Source organism: Bactrocera dorsalis, chromosome 2, assembly GCF_023373825.1.
Source record: "Bactrocera dorsalis isolate Fly_Bdor chromosome 2, ASM2337382v1, whole genome shotgun sequence".
NCBI lineage: Eukaryota > Metazoa > Arthropoda > Insecta > Diptera > Tephritidae > Bactrocera > Bactrocera dorsalis.
Genome location: NC_064304.1, coordinates 42,353,088 through 42,372,509, shown reverse-complemented (window position 1 = coordinate 42,372,509; position 19,422 = coordinate 42,353,088). Strand labels below are relative to the sequence as shown.

The 19,422-nt window shown below is 37.9% G+C and overlaps 1 protein-coding gene across 3 annotated transcripts; it reads right to left on the bottom strand.

Moving 5' to 3' along the window:
* Positions 1 to 35: 35 nt before the first annotated feature.
* LOC105224504 (polyhomeotic-proximal chromatin protein-like) lies at positions 36 to 18,962 on the bottom strand. 3 transcript variants are annotated; one of them, XM_049448198.1, is made up of 5 exons: positions 15,024 to 18,938; positions 14,857 to 14,950; positions 10,995 to 11,306; positions 6,594 to 7,098; positions 36 to 2,809 (listed from the first exon to the last, which is right to left on the bottom strand). In XM_049448198.1, the coding sequence occupies exons 1-5, from the start codon at positions 18,774 to 18,776 to the stop codon at positions 2,263 to 2,265; spliced, it is 5,211 nt and encodes a 1,736-aa protein (XP_049304155.1). In that variant the 5' UTR covers positions 18,777 to 18,938; the 3' UTR covers positions 36 to 2,262. The 3 variants fall into 3 exon arrangements, with proteins under 3 accessions (XP_049304155.1, XP_049304156.1, XP_049304157.1); XM_049448199.1 differs by lacking the exon at positions 6,594 to 7,098 and having other exon boundaries at positions 36 to 2,738; positions 15,024 to 18,950; XM_049448200.1 differs by lacking the exon at positions 6,594 to 7,098 and having other exon boundaries at positions 2,658 to 2,809; positions 15,024 to 18,962.
* Between the last annotated feature and the right edge of the window lie 460 nt (positions 18,963 to 19,422).

Sequence of the window (19,422 nt, the reverse complement as noted above, 5' to 3'; positions counted from 1 at the left end):
TATGTAAACATGTAATTACTAATTGATTTTTTTTAAATATACATATATGCATAAATACATTGTCGAAAAATTAGATTTTTAGTGGCTTCTTAAAAAAGACAAATTTCATCAAATGTGTACAGTGGATAAATGGTTGAATTTTTGAAAATTACTCGATTTGTTAATCGTGCACCATTTTGAGAGTTATATGTGTATATGTAGCAAAATTAGAAGAATAATAGTAATTAATAGAAATGTAATAAAAAAAACAAATGCACAAAACATTCGAGTTCCGAGAATATTTATATAAAAGGTGTTTACGAAACATTCAATAAACAATTATTGCGAAAAGCAAAATTAAAGTTGTGCACATAAATGTAAAAAAAAAAAATATAATATTTAGGTTCATCGTTTATATCATTATTTTTCTGGGCGTTTTATGTTAAAATTTGTATTTTTATTCCACAAAATTATGTTTTCGCATTCATATTGTATGGATGTTTGTAAATCGGTGTATAAAAACCCAAATATTTTGTGTGTTTTTTAATTGTGTATTATAGCATTTGATTAACCATTGATTTTGATTATTAGCATCTTAAATACATTTATTTTTCAATTTGTAGTTCGCATTTCTATTTTTACTGTTTTATTATTATTTTCTGTTGTTCATTTCTATTTTTATTTTTATTATTTTATTTTTCTTTTCTGTTTAAATTATTTATTTATACTGCATATTTTATTTTATTTTTATTTTTTTCAACTACAACTATGTTTTTACTGGTCTAAGCTTCTTCAATGGCTTAATGCTAAATATTTTATGTTAATTTGTGTAAAACTAAATAAAAATGCAACAAAAACAATGTATTTATAAACAAAAAAGATTTGCATAACATAAAATGTTAAATTTTCAAAACAAGACTTATGTAAATAATTCAGGACTATTGTTAAAAAATATATTATTCACTTATTCATAGCTTTTTTACGTATTTTTGTGTCTATCATATTTTTTTAGCCATAAATGTATATATTTAATGCAACAAAAAGTATATTATTTGCTTTCTTTTTTTGTAGTTATATATATTTATGATGCTTGTATATATTCAAATAATAATTTATCTCTTCATTTGTTTATTGTCATTAGCATTAACTGAAATTCTATTGTGGCATTATTGAAAAAATATTTTTTTTTGCTTTTTATAGTGCTTAAAATATTTATTGAAAGCAAAAACAATGTGTTAGCAGTTTTTTTTTGTTTTGTAATATTTTGCAAGCATTAGCACGTTTTGAAGAACGCCTCAATGGAAAGCGTTAAGAAAAAAATATTTCAGTTTTTAATAACATATTATAAATAATTTTTAATTCTTAAACTTACATTTTACATTCAACTTACACACTAAAGTCAATAACTAACGAACAAAGTATTTCTTAAAACTCTGCTTTCAATTTGTACAATTACAATGCATAAAATACTATTCCAGAAGGATTTTATTGTTTGAATATGCTTAAATATTTGTGTTTTTTATGTTCTTAAAGAAACATACTTATTTATTGGTTGCGCTTAAACTATACACTATAACTATAAGAAGGTTTAACGAAATTTGTTGCAACAACTAAATCTTTACAAATTCATAAAAGCATAAAAGTATTTCCATAACGTTCATTTTATCGCTTATCATAAAAGAAATATGATTTTTCAAAATAATGAAGTTTTTCGAAGCTGTTATTACAATGGAAATATTCAAATTGAGGAAAATTAACATTTCACTTATGTATTTATTTTTATCACTATGTATGTATGCATATAGTAGCTCTTCATATACCACATATGTATGGTAAATATGTATATGTAAATGCTTTAACATACATACATAATTTTATATGCATTAACACATATACCCATATACATATTGAATGTTCATCAAATACATATAAATATATTTTATTTTATTTCATATTCTTTATGATTATTTTTATACGCATTCATGCGTAAACGCTACATACATATACATATGTATGTGTGCCATAATGCGTTGCTCAATTCCTTTACTACCTCACTGCAGCCACAGCGATTGCCTTCCGAGCCAGCACAAAGTCGCATGCTTCTCTCAACGGACATTGCTGGGCACGTTGTTTCGCTCAACCTTTTCCACCGCCATTTACTACGTCGACGTTTACCGCTCATTGCTCCGCATTTTTAATGGCGCCGCCCATCAGCTATTTGTTGTGTATGACAAGCGTGTAGGTTTGCATGGACCATGAGACTTGTGCGCACGACTCCCCGTGTCATTTGCCCAGCGCCGAGAGCTGTTGCGTGGTGGCTTGTTGTGCCGACTGCGCCTGCGCGTGGTTGAGTGCCACTGTAGTGCCGGCTGTGGTTTTGTTGGGTGAGGCGCCGGTGGGGGCCGGTGCCGGCGCTATGCGTATTGGTTTGTTGCGTGGTGCTGTTGCTTGTGTTGTTGGTGGTGGTGCGCCGAAGCTGTTCTGCGCGCTGGTGGTGGTGGATATGGCGTGTGTGGGTCCACCAGATGTTGGCACAATTGCATAACCACCGTTGGCTGTGGCTGCGGCGCTGCCAGTAGAGCTATTATGGTTGTTGTTGTTATTGTGTAGACGCTGCATGGTGTTGCTGTGGCGCTTGTTGCGATTTGGACTGTTCGCGTTGTTGTTGAGTGTTGTGTTTGTGGTCGACGAGGCGGTTGCCTGCTGCAATTGCTTACTGGCGGCTGTTGCGTTCACAAATGTTGTTGTTGTCGAAGTAGCTGAAATACGATCCAATTCGGTCATTGCTTCTTGAATGGCACGCTCGAGTTGTGAATTCAATTTTCGGCTCCTTTTTTTGTGTATGAATTTGTGATTTTTTGTTTTGTTTTTGTAATTTTGTGGCGCACCACATGGGGAAATGTGTGGAGTGTGTTGTTTTGATTCGTTTTGGGGATATTTGGTGGTGGGATATTTGTTGTTGCAGACGATTGATGGCAATTTATTGTTGTTGTTGTTGGTTGTGTGGAGTTGGATACATTCAGCATGTACACACACATAGACACATATTCACATGACAAGTAAACAGCGGGTTGGAAGGAGTAGAAAAATCAATAAAAAGAAAAAAAATCAATTAATAAGAAAGTAAACAGTTATTTTGTAATTTTTAACCATAAAATAAAAAAAAAAATAGTAAGCTATGTATAGTCCGAATTTCATAAATAATACTTTTGAATTTAGTGTTTGCATATTTGCATATAAAATCTGAAAAAGCTCACAATTTAACTAAAAAGTGCATTCAACTTCGTAAAAATAAAAATAAACTACAAATGTTATTGCTAAAAAATACAGTAAGAAGCAAATAAATAATTCTACTTCAAGTGGCAATCAAACATTTTTTTAATAATATTAAAATAAAAATGAAAAAATACGAAATAATAATAAATACCGTTCAAATGTATAAATTTGCAGCATTCCCGTTATAATCTTCTTACTTAAATACTTTACGTTTACAACAACATTGAGTGCAATTAAAATAATTTACTAAAAAATACTTAAATAATTAAAATAAGCTTTAAAACATTTTTCCATAATACATATATATTAATATAATATATATTATAAATTCCAAACAGACAATAAATTGTTGGACTTTTTTGTTCTCTGGACTCTTCATAACAAGAAAAAAAATTATTCTCGATTGCACCGAAGCTGTAATACTGCTAACAACTACAAGAGTTTTCATATAAGAACTTGATTTTGATCGGATAGTTTGTATGGTAGCTTATATGGTAGTTTATATGGTATTCCTATGCATGAGCAGCCTCTTGGAAAGAAGAGAACGTGCAAGTTTCAGATCGATACCTCAAAAATTAAGGAACTCGTTCACACGTATACAGCTGTGTTTAAAATAATAATAGTTCTAAGAAGTCAATAAACGAATTTAATGTTTATTTAATGTTTTTCTGTGCTGAAATTAAGTACGAACATAACAGAAACATTTATTTTACGTACAAGTATAATATTATATGGCTTTTATATATATAAAACCGCCAAGGTTTTCAATAAAGATAACACCGGTCAACACGATTTTTGGGTCTGACATCTACATGTTAAATTTTAGTTTCTCCTATGACAAAAATAAGCAAAAAAGATGTTTTTCCGGTTAAAGTTTGCTTTCGTAGAAATTAGAGCAATTTTTCGATTTTTTTTCTTACCTTCTAAAGTATTTTTACAATTAACACAGGCGAAGTGAGGTACCCAATTTTCATTTTGATTACTGACTTTTAGGTTAAAATAGGCTTCATAGGCTTCGCAAAATTTCAAATTGGTTGATAAAGCAAATTTTTTACTTCTAACTTCACCGCAAATAAAACAGAATAAAACAACATCATTTTTACACTGACTTGATGCCATTTTTTAACTGAGTAATACATTAATATTGTTGTTACAGCTATAGTAAACAGGTTAACATTCACTACTGTGCCTCTTACAAATAATAATACTGTTTACTTTCGGGTTAATCAAAGTGCTGCCATCTTTGATGAAATAAATTAAAATATACTTATCGAAGTAGATCAGCCCAAAGCAAACTTGAAGAACCAAAGATTAATATTTAAGTGTTTTCAATGTCTAGAATCAGAATTCAAGCATGAGAACAGAAACCCCAAAAAAAATATTTTTTTTGTTGACCGGTGTAATAAAACTAAAATAGCTCGGAAATTCGTTGTTCAAAATAAAGTAATACTTCACATCTGGTTTAAAAAGTAACCGAAACATAGATAAATCTAAAAATGTTGCTTAGGCACACAGAAATGGAGTTCTTTATTTGGTCGAAAAGCCTCTATTAGCTAAAACTGTCTTACAGCGATGCAGCATAGAGTTAACTATGACTTCACAAAGGGTTTTAGGTATATTTTCACCAAAATACTTCACTATTGCGCAAAGTTCGCGATTGAGCAGGCCAAGGTATGACATGAATCCCTTTGATACGAAACCATTGCTTGGCTAGCCGATTCGTATGTTTCGGGTCATTATGCTGCTATAAGACCTACTTTAGAGCCATTACGTATTTTGCATAAGGTAACATTGCGGTATTCAAAATATACACGTAAACATGTTGATCCATGACAGTGTCGATGAATGGGCTCAAACTAATATTTTTGACCCCGCATTTTTTACGGTTTTGGTATTGTACTCGTATCTAGGGCGGTATTCAGTCTTCGGTGGGCGACGCACATACTGCAGTGAACCTGTGCTTCCAAAAAGGAAGATTTTATTTCCATCTGTCCATAATACATATATTTCGCCACTTTTTTAATGATCAGTCGGCATGATTTCTGGCGAAATCAATGCGTTTATCGACGTGTTGTTTTTGTTAATAGGGGCATTTTCCGCGGACTTTGTGCATTGCAATGATATGACTCTAACTCACTCACTATTATTATTTTGAACACAACTGTATATACGTTAAAGTTGGTGGAAGGACATGCTCTATGTACTATATGTATGAACTAACGATAAGTTAAATTAATAAAAGCAGCATTTTAGGTTGTATAAAAAGGAATTTTTCTATGTCGTCGATTTATGTTTGTTTTTCAGATTAAGGCAAGAAGAAGAAAACAGGCCTTAGGATAAAACCTGAAAAACCTGTGATATTTTTTCAATCAAGGGATTGTAACGATATCAATTTAGAACTTTCAAAAATTTCGATTTAAATACATGATGATACAATTGTTAGAAAGCAAACACATTTTGCTATGTTGATGCCTTGAGATTAGTTAGCGTCTGTAGGTAAGACTTGAAATACATTTTTATGAAATTTTTCAATTTGGACAGTGATATTACTCGGAGACTATCGCATGTATTCGGTTTCAGAGTAAAATTATATAGTAAACTAAGCACGATTTTTTTGTTATAACGAGGGTCATCCCGTGTGCCGGTTTAAAAAATCGACTTTTTTGCATAAATCCAATCAAGTGCATTCGTAGAAAGTGGTCATAAAGCAATTTTCCGAAACCATGTATTTATTTGGAAGGATACAGGTGAGAGAAAGTAAAGTCTTCAGAGCGCGGGGCCTGCCTACACACCTGATTTTTCAAACGTGTTTTCCCAAAACTCTTGAAATTGAATTTAAATGGGAAACAATTTTATTATATACTTATGTACAAACCACAAAATTAAGGTTTTAAACATTCCTCGAATGAGAAATAAAAGATTTCTAAAGTTTCTTTTGTATTTTACCAAAATAATCTATTTCGACAGAAGACTGGGAATGGAAATTCGGTTTTTTACTTAAACAGTTTTCAAATTGCATCTTGAAGTCTTGGTGCCTTGGCCAACCTCTCTTTCATGATTGTCGAGTTTACAAGCAGCGACACATACGCGTGGAATTCTAGTCACTTCTGAACGTATTCGGGAACGGTGCAAATCAGTTTGATTTTTATGTCATATTTAGGATAAACGAGAATTTCATTTCCAATGGCAAAATCACACTTATATTATATGTAGTTACCCTATTTAGTACCCTTTAAAAATCTTAAAACTGCATATTTGTTTGGAAAACAGGCGTTATAAACTTCGTATGCTAAGTACCGTAATAAAACTTTACAAATTAACTTATGGTAAGTGCTCACTTTCTGGTATCCTTTTGCGCTTTGTGATGCGCCTCCAGACCATCAGACAGACTGTGTAACGAAGTGATCGCTATCAGTTCGGTTATGATACGACCACCACCACTGAACCATTGCACCCAAACGGCTGGTTCACCATTACCGGTTTGTGATTGCTCATCCGTTTCCACATTCACCACCTTACCCGGCCAGGCGGGATAACCGCGCGATGGACCCCAAATCAATTCACCTATTTTAAACGTTTGTGTTGCTGTTGCTATCGTTGCCGCTGCTGCTGCCGCTGTCGATGTTGTTGTAATGTGTGTTGTTGCCGGCACCGCGGTGCTGTCAGCAGCCAGTTCTGTGCTGTTGGTGACGGTGGAGCGTGCGGTGCGTGTGGCACGAGCGCGTAACAGTTTGTTTGGCGACTTTTGTGGCGATTTACGGTTGGCTAGGTTGTTGGTTGTAAGTGGTGGTGGTGGTGTGGTCGTTGTTTTGGTTGTGGTTGTTGGCGAGTTTCTTGGTGACTCTACGAATTGATGAGTTTATTTAAAACAAGTTATACTCTCAGCAAATGTGGACCTAATTGTCGTTAATAATTATTTTTCGATGATTTTTAATGGCTGAGTTAAATGCATAGAGTCTTGTTATCTTTGCTCATTGTAGCATATGATATGATGGTATATTAATTTCAGTTAATCGACAGACAGATGAGGTATGAATGTAAGTTGCGCGGAACACATAATTTTACTCCGTATAAAAGCCATCACCAGTAGCCTCTTGTTTAGCTAGACATATTAAACTGAATTTATATACATATGTATTTGTTGGTGTTGTAATATGTGTATTAAAGCCATTAGCCATTACATTAAACACGAGTATTAGTGGTTTGAGTTTGAGTGGTTGAAGTGTACTCGAAATGTTAAAAAATGACAGTATCTTCGTAAGTATGCCCGAAGTATTCTTATGTATACAGTTCTTACTGGCTTCATTGGATCAACGAAAGCCATTTTGAAGGATCATTTGGGCCTAAGAAAAGTGAAAGCACGATTGGTTCCCAAACCATTAATTTCTTCGAAAAACAGTCTTCTGTGAAACAATGCTTTCTAACTACCAAGATATCATGAAACGTATTACGATCGAATATTGTGGCAAAGGAGAGCCGAAACAGGCCAAAACTCAAGGTTATGTTGACAGCTTTCTCCGATTATCGAGATGTATAGTACTTCGAATACTCTCTGACCGGTCAAACTGTAAAGAGGGTATACTATTGGAGTGTTATGCGTCGTTAATTATGGGCCGACAACTCTTGGGTTTAGCATAGAGTCTTGTTGTTAATGCAGACATTAAACATGAATCACTACACGCATTGGAGGCTATTCCGGAAATTGACTTTAAGAACTGTTTCGAGGATTGGAAAAAACGTTGGCATAAGTGATTACTTTGAGGGGAACGACATAGATTTTGAAGAATAAATTAAGAATTTTAATTTCATTTTAGTCTTGCTATTTTTTTGCTCATAGTAGTATTATATATATCAATATGCCCCGAAAAAGATTTGATGTCTTGAAATCCGGTTCGCACTGGATACGAACATTGCTCAGAATGCTTTAAACTCGATTTCTCCAAAAAAATTTTTTTTACCGATTCTCACAAACCTAAGCAAGATATTCGAAAACTATTAATTATTACTGAGTTTTCTGGAGATCTTTTTCGGTTTTTTACAGTTATTTTCGTTCAAAAAAAATTTGAAAGATTTTGAAACATTCAAAAATTATTTGATCGAAGAGATCACGATCTTTAAACCCGGTAGAAATGTTTTTTTTATGTTTTAGTACATACGATTATTACAAATCTATGTATGTAAGTTATTCGAAAAATGTAAATCGTTACTGAGTTTTGCAGTTATTTTCGCTTGAAAAAGGTCACAAAATCAAAATTCAGAATTATCAAAATTAAAGGTATTCATTGCTGCTTGTGCTTCTTTCTAAATCTCCAATGTGAACCGTTAGTAATTTTTACAACAGCTATAATTTGTAGCTAATGTGGAGTTAATTCAGCAGAAATATAAAATCAGTAAACAAAACGTAATTGAAAAGGTAAATAATTGACTTCCAGAGAGATTTTATGTAGTTGTATTTACATAAGGATATTATTTAAACATACAAACATTAGCGATGAAGTGTATTATATTGCCCGTATTGATGTTGGGAGCAATAAAAGTGGAATCGCAATTGAGGATGAAAGCTTGCTTTTGGAGCACAATAGAGTACAACTGCGTCACTTGCTGGTTATTATGTTCACGCAGCCTGGTTTTCAATGCCTCAAAGGAAGATCGCATTATTTGGTAAATACATTTGTTGCTAACATACTTATATAAGGATATGGATGGATATGCATAATGAATACATTATGTTGCTCAAGCATTATTAATGCAATAAGTGCTATTTAAGTGCAGAGAGTTATGCTGCTCGTTGCTGCAGGTGTGGAGTTGCAAAAAAAAATAATCCAACAAAGATTATAAGTATATATTTCTTATAAACATATGTATGTACTTATATATGTAGACATATTGATATTATATTTATTGGTATTTTATCGAGAAGTATAAAATTTAAAAACTTAAAGACTGATCATGGTTTGATAAGGCAGTTTGTAGTACATAGAAGGAAACTTCGGAAACCCTATAAAGTACTTAGGCTTGCCATAAATTCATTTACATAAAGCGCAAGTGAAATTTAAGAGCTTCTGAAAAAACTGAAATTTCGAAAATGTTTGTTTATCGCAATATAGAACGTTTTTTTTTCCAAATGTCGCATGGTTCGCATCAATTCAGCTTAAAAATAATAAAAATACGTCAAAGGAAACAAAAGTATGTCAAAGGAAATGGATAGATCGACCAGATAAATGTCAAGATTTGTTCGACATGGTCACCACAAAATCTACGAAAACAACTTTCGAAGACATAAAAAAATGTTATTTCCATGGTTCAACGTGGTCATCATCCAGCTGCTGTTATGGTTTAGTAGGTAGTCTCCATTAAAATAGAGCCAAAGTATAACAGCAGGATGTTTTAAAGGCGTGGCAAAGTAGTTAAGCAATACTCTTTTTAATGGAGAGCATTGCATCTCCTCGATTTTACTCCAGCACACAAGCAAAAACCAACAGCATTGGTTTAAAAGCAATATTCTTCTTTCCATGCACGGTTCATTGAATGGAAGTCCAGGTTTGAGTATATGGCCCGAGTGTTTTGGAAGTGATGTAGGTGTGCCCAAATGATTTGTACGCAAGAATTTGTCCATAAAATGGAAAGAATTATTATGGAAAATCGGTTAATGAAAGAGAATGAGGGTTACTCAAGATAAAGATGCCTCAACAAAGTAAGAATGCTTGGTCGGTAATAACCTACATACATATATGTTTACTGCGAGTCGCTATTAGTCACCGGCATCACATGTGTGATTTTTTCAAAGCAATATTTGAAACTGTTCGAGAGCTACTTGTATAACTCAGGATCTAATGTTTTATGTTCTTCTAGAAACATTATTATTTAGAAGAAGTAAAAAGGCCCATAAAAACATTTATGCATAAATGTGTTTTGGAGAGTTGGAGATTAGTTTCTAATATTATAGGATAAAATCACATAATCACCGCCCCAAATTTCACACCTCCTTTCCAGGCTAAAGAACAATACTGTCTCGGCTCAGACAATGTTTGCAGAACGATTACGCACTAAGAGCGCAGATTACACGTGTGCCGTTAATAATACATGAGCACATACAGAATCACAAGAAAGAAAAAAAAATATATGTGTATATAGTACATAATGTACATATGTATGTATGTAGTTACATATACCTGTACTTGTTTATGGTTAAATATTGACATGCATTAGTTATTTAAGAGCAAAAGGCGATATGACGTGATTTCGCTATAATGCCGTAAGCACAACGAGGAATTTTATGATAAAGAAAAGCTACGAAGATAAATACAAATACAATAATAAAGCAAAAACACAAAAATATGCCAATCACCGTTAAACATTAAGGAAACGAATACAAGGAAAGTGAGTCAGGATATTTCCAAACACATATGTATATAGCATGTATGTATGTGTGTATTAGTAGCACTTCGGTATTAATGTGTGTATTGATACGTGTTAGATTACTAAATATGGTAATGTTATGTATGAAATGTGATATTTTCGCCATTCGCGTTATTAGTAGGTTTTTAGTAGAGCGCAAAAATTCAATTCACAATTACAACAAGGATAACAGGGATATCAACAATATGTGCATACAAAATGAGATCTCATCATTACGCTGTTAACAGTGAAAACAAAATAAACGAATGCATGAGTTGAACTGATATGACAGCGCTGCGCCAATTGATTAGCGTGGAGACGGCGTGCGACTGACTACTTACCGTGCGAATCGGGTTTCATTACAATGTCCTGGTGGAGAGAATGATGTTGCTGCAGCTGCTGCTGTTGCTGCTGACGTTGATGTTGCTGCTGTTGTTGTTGTTGTTGCTGTAGCTGAAGTGTGGTGGCCAAAGCTGTAGATGTCGCGGCTGAGGTGATGGTAAAGCCCACGCCACCGGCTCCAGCGCCACCGCCGGCATTCATAACACCGCCACCTGCGCCCACGCTCTGCGGCGGTGTTTGTACGCGACGTATTTTCGCTTCTGACGGCTTGTATATGCTTGTGGTTTGATATGCGCTTGACATAACAAGTCCTGATTGAGCATGATGGTAGCACAAACAGTAGCCATGGCGATGCGGCAGGCGGCAAAGAGAGAGGGAATAAATAAAAAATGGAAATTTATTTGAAAAGTCGTTGCAATGTGTCGGCGAAGAGCGTTGAAGCGAAAGAGAATATTTACTGTTATAAAAATTCATAAATTGATATAAGCAAATAAACACCGCAGACATACATCTACCTACATATATTTGTATGTATACACATAAGTTATGTATGTGTGTGCTGACGTGTTTGTATCGGCAAAATGCTATTGGTATTGTCAGCATGAGCCAGCGAAAATTATCGCAAATCCGTGCGGCAACCAAAAGTGCTGATGTTTCATTCTTGCCTCTAAGACGCTTAGCTCCTGCGCCTTTCTTCACTGTCTTATGTAACTTTTACGGCAATCAAATGTATTTGAGGTTGATTGCGGCCGGGATAAGCGTATAATAACTGTGCCAGTACATGTGTATATAGAAATTTGAGCCCGTTTGCGCATGAAGGCGGCTTAATGTAGCTCTTAGCCAAATCTTTTGCGCTTCCACGGGCGCGTCGGTGGTGGGGATGGTGGCTGTGGCATCTGCTAATAGAGCGTACAATTTACGAGCCTACTTATTTTTAACGATTCTTCGCTTCATGCTTATCTTCACCCGCTACTGCCACTTTGTGTTTTGGCCTTTCAGCCCCCGTTCAGTGTAGCCTCTTCGCGCATTGTGTGCTGTCTGCGCCTATTCAGCGCGGCCTTAGTATGGTAGGATAGTAGGTTGCGTGCGCGTATAAATGTCGATTGGAATTTAATGTTGCGTTTAACGTCTTGATTTCTACATCGACTGTGAGTAGCATAAAATGTGTGATATCGTTCCCCACCTCACCACACCTGCTGCAAGTCTTTTGCGGAGTGTGTGTTTCACTGCGCTTCAAAAATATGTTCGATATGTTCGGTTTTTTTTGCAGCTTATGTGTTTATATGTATGTGTGTTTATAAGAATAGCATAAAAATGCCCTAAGGACGTTGCATGATACATATTTTATTGGTTTCTCCTTTGCATTGCTACACTGCGTGCGTGCTTTTTGTGCGATTCTATTGCTTTCATTGTACTTTTTCCCCGTCCAAGCGCTGTCATGTCGATTTTTAGCGAATTATTGCCTTTTGGATAATGTGCAAGTGTGTGTGCGCGTCTGTCATGTCGGATTGCGTGGGCGCGCGAGTGGATTGTAAGTGGTTAACAGACGATTTTACGAGCGCATTAGGTGTCCATTTTAAAACATTTTATGCTCGCGCTATTCGAATTTAATACCGTTTTCGCCATTTTTATGTAGAAGGTGACGAGATATTGTAAATATGTATGTGGTATACGCTTGCTACGTCGGAGCTTATTAGACGAAGGTGTGCACTTGTATTACAATACACACTTTAGATACTCTTATGATAAATAAGGTTAGGTAATATATTTTTATGACACCAAATCATATGTTGAAAGTATAAGTAACTAAATGTACACAGATTTAAAATTTTAGATTTTTGTTACATATGCACCGGCCACATGATTAAAAGTTTACTTGTTGCGCGATTTTTCAGATATGAATTTTTTGATTCTTCTTCTGTTGAATGCAAATCCCCGTGTAAATGCAAAAAAATATAAAACACTTAACAAAGTGAAGCTTTAGCAGATTTGTGATGGCATTAGAGCTCCCACTCCCGGGCTCCCGAAATCCCGGGATCCCGGACTTAAAACTCCTCCCGGGATTTAAAATTAATTTCCCGGGATATTCGGGATTTTTTTCTCTTTTTTATAAATACTGTTAATTATTATTTTTTCATAAACAAAGTTGTATTTACAATAGATGAACATTGCCAAAAAACAATTAGTAAGAATTTAGTACTTTACAACACTGTTTGATCAAAGTTACAGCACTGGTTTGATCAGCTGTTAATTGGCAAGCTGTAGCATGTGCCAAGCATACGATCAACCGCACTGCATTTTACAAACTTACACTTGTAATTATTGTAGAAATTGTCAAAAAGTACAATACTAATCATGTTGAGAATCGCGATGTCGATTTAAAAATAATTGAAAATGAAAAGGAAAAAACGTTGAAGGAAAGGTTGCAAGAAATTGTCAAAGAATCTCGCGTTTTAAAAAGAGATGTCTCATTATCAGTAGAGGAAGCGGTACCAAAGGAAATAAATTTACTTCTTGGGGGTGGCGGGCTTGGCAGCAATCTGGAGGTTGCTTGTAATTTTTTAAAGACAATACCACCAACTAGTGTCGAATGCGAGCGTTGTTTTTCAGTCTCTGGCCGCATTTGCACTAAAATCAGATCTAGTTTAAACGATGAAACAATGGATGCGCTTGTATTTTTAATATACTATTTAAAATTAGTTCCTACAGAAATCGATCTGTGATTTTTATTATTTGTTTTTGACAAAATAATGTATATATAATACCAAATACATAGGTATTCTTTTAATTTAGTTCATGTAACTGATTCGAAATAAAAAATTAATTTAATTTTTTTAAATTTATAAGCAATAATTAACAATTTTTATTTTCTCCCGTTTTTCCCGGGAATCCCGGGAAATGAAATTTCGATATCCCGAAATCCCGGGAATTCGAAAACATTCCGGGAGTGGGAGCTCTAGATGGCATCAAGGTGCCTTGTTGATAACGGGTTTATCAATAGGGACGCTACAAAAGTAGACCGATAGGGACAGCAAACGACGCTATATATTTTGTTTCAGCGTATCCAGGCCGATACAAGGTAGAAGCTCTTCGGTTTGCGTTTCAACAGCTTTGAACATATTGGTGAAGTGGCTTCATAGTTGTGACTATTGTTTGGAGCAGTTGGCACTGTAATCACCAGGCCGACGGTATTAACATGTATCAAATTTTACGGAGATTCTCACTGTCTCAATACTCTCGCGAACTTTTAAAATGAGATTTTGGACTTTGCTCATGCTATCCGCCGTGTTACTCCCAGCACGTGACTATGTTGAAACGCATTACTTTGATTTTACTATGAAACTGCGTTCAAAAATTTAGAATCGAATCGTCGACCGATTTTACGGTCGTATAAGTATAAGCCCGATTCTTAGAATGGTGGCGGTAAGGCTAAGTAGTTGTTGGACCTAACTAAAGGTTAGGTTAATCTGGTCGGCCAATGAGCCACGCAAAGATCAGTTTAAGATCCTTTGCGATACCAGATAGAGTTCAGTTGGTCTGTGAGGACATTCATTTCTTGCAGTTTTCTCGAACTGTCAGCCTTATTCCAAACAAAGGCGCTTTGACGTTTTATACTCCTATAGAAAGTATTAAATGTCTCCACAGACTCCATAAAGCTTCAACGTACAGGTTTTATAATTTTTGAGTGGATATGTTTGTTTAATTATACCAACAAATTAAAGTTTGTTGCCTTTTTAGTAAATTATTGATTTTTAGATATATACAATTTATCTTGGGATACCCATGAATAAAGTAGATAAATAAAAGGGATATCAATTTATATTCAAGTAGCATTGTACAAGCTTGCATTCGTACTCGTACCTTTCTCGGCGTCCGTGGTCGATGGAGACTGCCGACTGTCAGCACTCTGTGGCGAGGCGGCACCATCCGGTTCTGAGCTGGATACACATTGTACCTGCAAATGGAACGTATGGAATGGGTTTAGTAATCGATTAAATGCAAACACATAATAATTTTTTTCAATCTACCATATCACTGCCACCACTCCGATGACTGGGTGGGCGCTCTGGGCTGCGTGGACTATGAGTGGTGGTGTCCGGTGGACTGGCGGCCGCCGAACGCTGACCACCGCGACTTGACGAAGTCAACGATGACGTGGTTGCTGACGAAGACGACGTGGCTGATTCCATAACGATGTGCTCAGAGCTCAGCATGGTTATATGTTGTTGTTGTTGATTTGAGTGTTGCTGTTGTTGTTGTTGTTGCTGCATTGCGGCGGTGGCCGGTTGAATAGCTACATGATGATGGTGTTGTTGCTGCTGTTGTGTTGCCACGTGCTGCTGTACTTGCACCTGCGGCTGTGACTGTTGTTGGTGCTGCTGTTGTTGTGCTTGTGGATGTTGCTGCACTTGTATGGTCGCATTCTGCTGCACGTACGTGGCTGTGCCGGCTTGCTGTTGTGCCGTTGGCATAACCAAACCCATTGGTGTCGAATAAATTTGTCCGATCGGACTCAATTGCCCATTGCTGCCGACAATGAATTGCTGTCCGGTGGCCGTGGGCGAAATGAACTGCTTATTTTGGGGTGATGGTGTGCGCAACATCATTGTTGTGCCCTGCGGTGTGGTGGTGAGTATGCTCGGCCCGCAAGCGCCCACATTCTGTATTTGCAGTAATGTGGTGTCGGGTGCCATCACCAGACCGGTGGGCACAATTAATTGCTGCCCAATGAGATTCATTGGCTGTATGATTTGGCCATTCTGTAAGATGATTTGTTGTGGTTGTGTCGCTGTAGCGGTAGCTGGCTTATTGACCACAATGCCCTGTATGCCAGGGCTAAGTTGGAATTGTTGCTGATACTGCGGTGCAGCGGAAGCGATTTGTACAACTTGCGGCTGTGGCGGTGGTGGTGGTTGTGGCTGCTGTTGTTGTACGGCAACGGCTGCAGCGGCGGCGGCAGCAGCAGCCTGCTGCTGTATAATGGCCGTTTGGTTGGGTATAGTTGGCGAAATTTGTGGCGAGAGACTCGTGGTGGGCGTGTTGGCAGGCGAGACACTGCCAGTGGAGTTCTTACGTTTCTTTGCACGTCTCTTCACATCCGGCGATGTGATGATAATGCGTTGTGTCTGCGCTTGCTGCTGCGTTTGTGGGCTCTGTTGGGTTTGTTGTACGTAGGCTGTAGTTCCATCAGCTTGTTGAACAATCTGACTTACCACCTGACCATCAAGCGTGGCAAATTGCTGCTGAGCAGTAGGCTGTTGCTGCTGTTGTATAACGTAGCCACCGTTTGGCAGCGTATTCAAGACGACCGCTTGTTGGCCGTGCAATAGACCAGTTGTAGCCGTAGCGGTGTTCTGTGTGGTGGTCAACAGTTGATTGCCGGCAATTAGTTGCTGACCGCCAGCATGTATGATATTGCCAGTATTGCCAGTTGTCGCCAACGCCACCTTAGTGCCATTACTTGTGGTTAGTATATTCTGACCAGCTGAATTTAAAATAACTGTAGCGGGCTGCAGTTGTGCAGTGGTCGTTGTGGCGCCAGCGGTGGACGCCTGACCTACAATGTAGCCACCTTGATGTTGATGCTGTTGTCCATTTTGCAGTATGATGCTGCCATTCGCGGTGGTCAGCTGCTGGTGACCGCCAAGTACTTCCAGTTGGTTCTGTGGGTGATGCTGATGTTGGATGATAACGTTGCCGGTTGTTGTTTGTCCTGCGCCACTGCCTGTGACATTGCTATTGGCAGCTGTAGTGATCAGCAGTTGCTGCTGGCCTTGCGCTTGCTGCTGCTGCAATTGAGCAGTGGGTTTGCCATTTGTCGGCATAACAATCAATTGTCCCGTGGAGGTCATGATGATTTGACTTGTGGGCAGCTGTAGTGGAATTGTGTTGTTGGATTTCTGTACTGTGGCTTGCAACTTTTGCGGTTGTGGCGGCGGTGCAAGCGTCTCTAAATGCTGTTGACTAGCGCTGACTGTGACAGCTGTTGTTGCTGCGGCTGTAGTTGTAGTGGCGGTTGTTGTTGTAACGGCGCGGCTAGCGGCTATGGATGTCAGCGTATTGCGCGCAAGCGCTATGCGTTGTGGCTGCTGTTGCTGATGCTGTTGTTGTGGTGTCTGACGTATAATGCGTATCTGCTGTGTGTGTTGTTGTTGTTGGGTCTGTTGTTGTTGTACACGCATCTGCACCACCTGATTGGAGTTGGCTTGCGATGTGTGTTGTTGCTGTTGCAATTGTTTTTGTTGTTGCTGCTGTTGCATTGGCGATGGCGAGGCGGTCATTTTTGAGGAAGAGGCGCGTGAGCTGCCCGACTCGACCGAATCGGCTGGAGATGGACATGGTAATGGGCTCTCATTGCTTGTTGATATGGCACCGACCTGCTCTGGCCTTGGCGTATGACGCTGCGTTTCGGGTGTGGAGCGCGCAAAGGCGGTACTTGAGGAGACTGGCGATTCTTGTGCGGTTGGCACGAGATTCGGCTTCTGCGAATGGTGCTGCGGCTGCGTTTGCTGTTGCCTGAAAACCATATTTTGCTGTTGCATGAGTTGTATTTGTTGTGGTTGTTGCTGCTGCTGTTGTAATTGCAGCTGTTGTTGTGGGTGTTGTTGAGGCTTTAAAGTGAGCGTGAAGTTTGTGCCACCGTCAGCTGCCATTGAGGTGGGCACCATCAGTTGACCGTTGATGGAAACCAGATTCATTTGCTTTAGCTGTTGGTTTTGCTGTTGCTGTTGTAGTTGCGCCTGCTGCTGTTGCTGCTGCACGTGCACTTGATTAGCGGTGACAATGATTTGCTGTGGATGAGCGCTGATTTGTTGAGCCTTACGTTGTTGCAGCTGCTGTGGTTGCGCTTGTTGTTGTTGTGGTCGATAAAACGTAGTCTCCTGCTGCTGATGCTGTTGCTGTATCTGTGTCTGATAGTGTGCCACACCATTTTGCACATAAACTTTCTTGGCATAAGTGCCTTGTGGTTTCTTATCACCAATTGAAGTGCCTGTCGTTTCTTGCTGCACGCTTTGTTGCATTGTTATATTGACGCTGCCGTTGGCAATGTTGTTGTTGCCACTTGCTACATGCCTCAGCTTAATCTGCTTATCTTCCTCAGACACACTTTCATAGCCATCAGTATCTTCAGCATCATCCCCATCATCCGCCATTTCTGCGTCATCCTCAGCACATGCGTCGGCATCGAGCTCGTCATCGTCTTCTTCTTCCTCGTCTTCCTCGTCGTCTTCGTCCATGGCAACATTCATCATTGAGCTGTGCAGCAGCGCTGTCTGTTGCTGCAGGTATCCTGTGGGATCATCTTTAAAATTCGGTTGCTGTTTCTTCACCGGCGAGGCGAGCGAGCGCTTTATGTAGCGCGTTGTGTTTTGTTGATGGCTCATGCCACTGCCGCCGCTTGCGGTCGTCCAAGTGGGCGTTGCCACATTGTTTTCTTCACCAGCAATCGTGGTTATCGCATTTGTTGTTGTAGTAGCAGCTTGCGGCAATGGTGGCACACGTTCAGCATCTTTGCGCCACATTTTGTTGCCTACGTTAAGTGAATTGGGCGTTGGTTGTTGCTGTTTTATTTTGATGTCTGCATTGTTTGTCACATTCTTTATCACATTTTGCTGTTGCTGTAGTTGTTGCTGCTGCTGATAATGCACCTGTGCAGGCGGCATCATTTTATTAGGGTTTTGACTAGCTTGTTGTTGTACATTCGTGTTGCCTGCTTTTGCTGCATTAATATTAGCCGCTGTGGGCATTGGAGACGACGCTGCGATGCCAGTGTTGGCCATTTTGCCACGTTTAATGTCTGAAAATGAAAGATAAACAGGGAATAGTAAGCATAAGCGGTTTTTAAGTAATAGTGGTTAGGCATAACTAAATTGCTAGTATAACCAGAGTTCTCATTTAATATGAAAGAGTAAGTAAGTGAGCGCTAAGTTAAGGTATAACTGAACGTTGCATACTGTTGCAATTTTCGAGGTCAATGGGGATCAAATATTAAAAGTTGTTGTTAACGAATTCAATATTGGCTGTTTGATAAAATGGTGAATGGATTACAATGATTACATTGTTACATTCTGCTTTCTGGCCGGGCTATTTCTATTAAAATTAAACTAATTAACTTAAATGGAACATATGTGACATAAAATCAACAAAAGAGGTTTCAATTTGATACGCAGATTTTTAGTGGATTTCACAGTTTTAACTGATCCAAAACCCTATTTGGGCGATTCATCTGATACAGATTAATAATTTTTTAAAATCACCATCTTTGTTAAGCCTTGCAAGATATGCAAATATCAGAGGCCTTGATTACTACTTCGTATGATCTGAGTTCTCTCACGACGTAGCTCGCATCCCTTCCTTTGGCTTGCAACAACACCACTTATACAAATACAGTGGTTTTTAAGAACGCAAAGTGCTCTGCTCAATCCA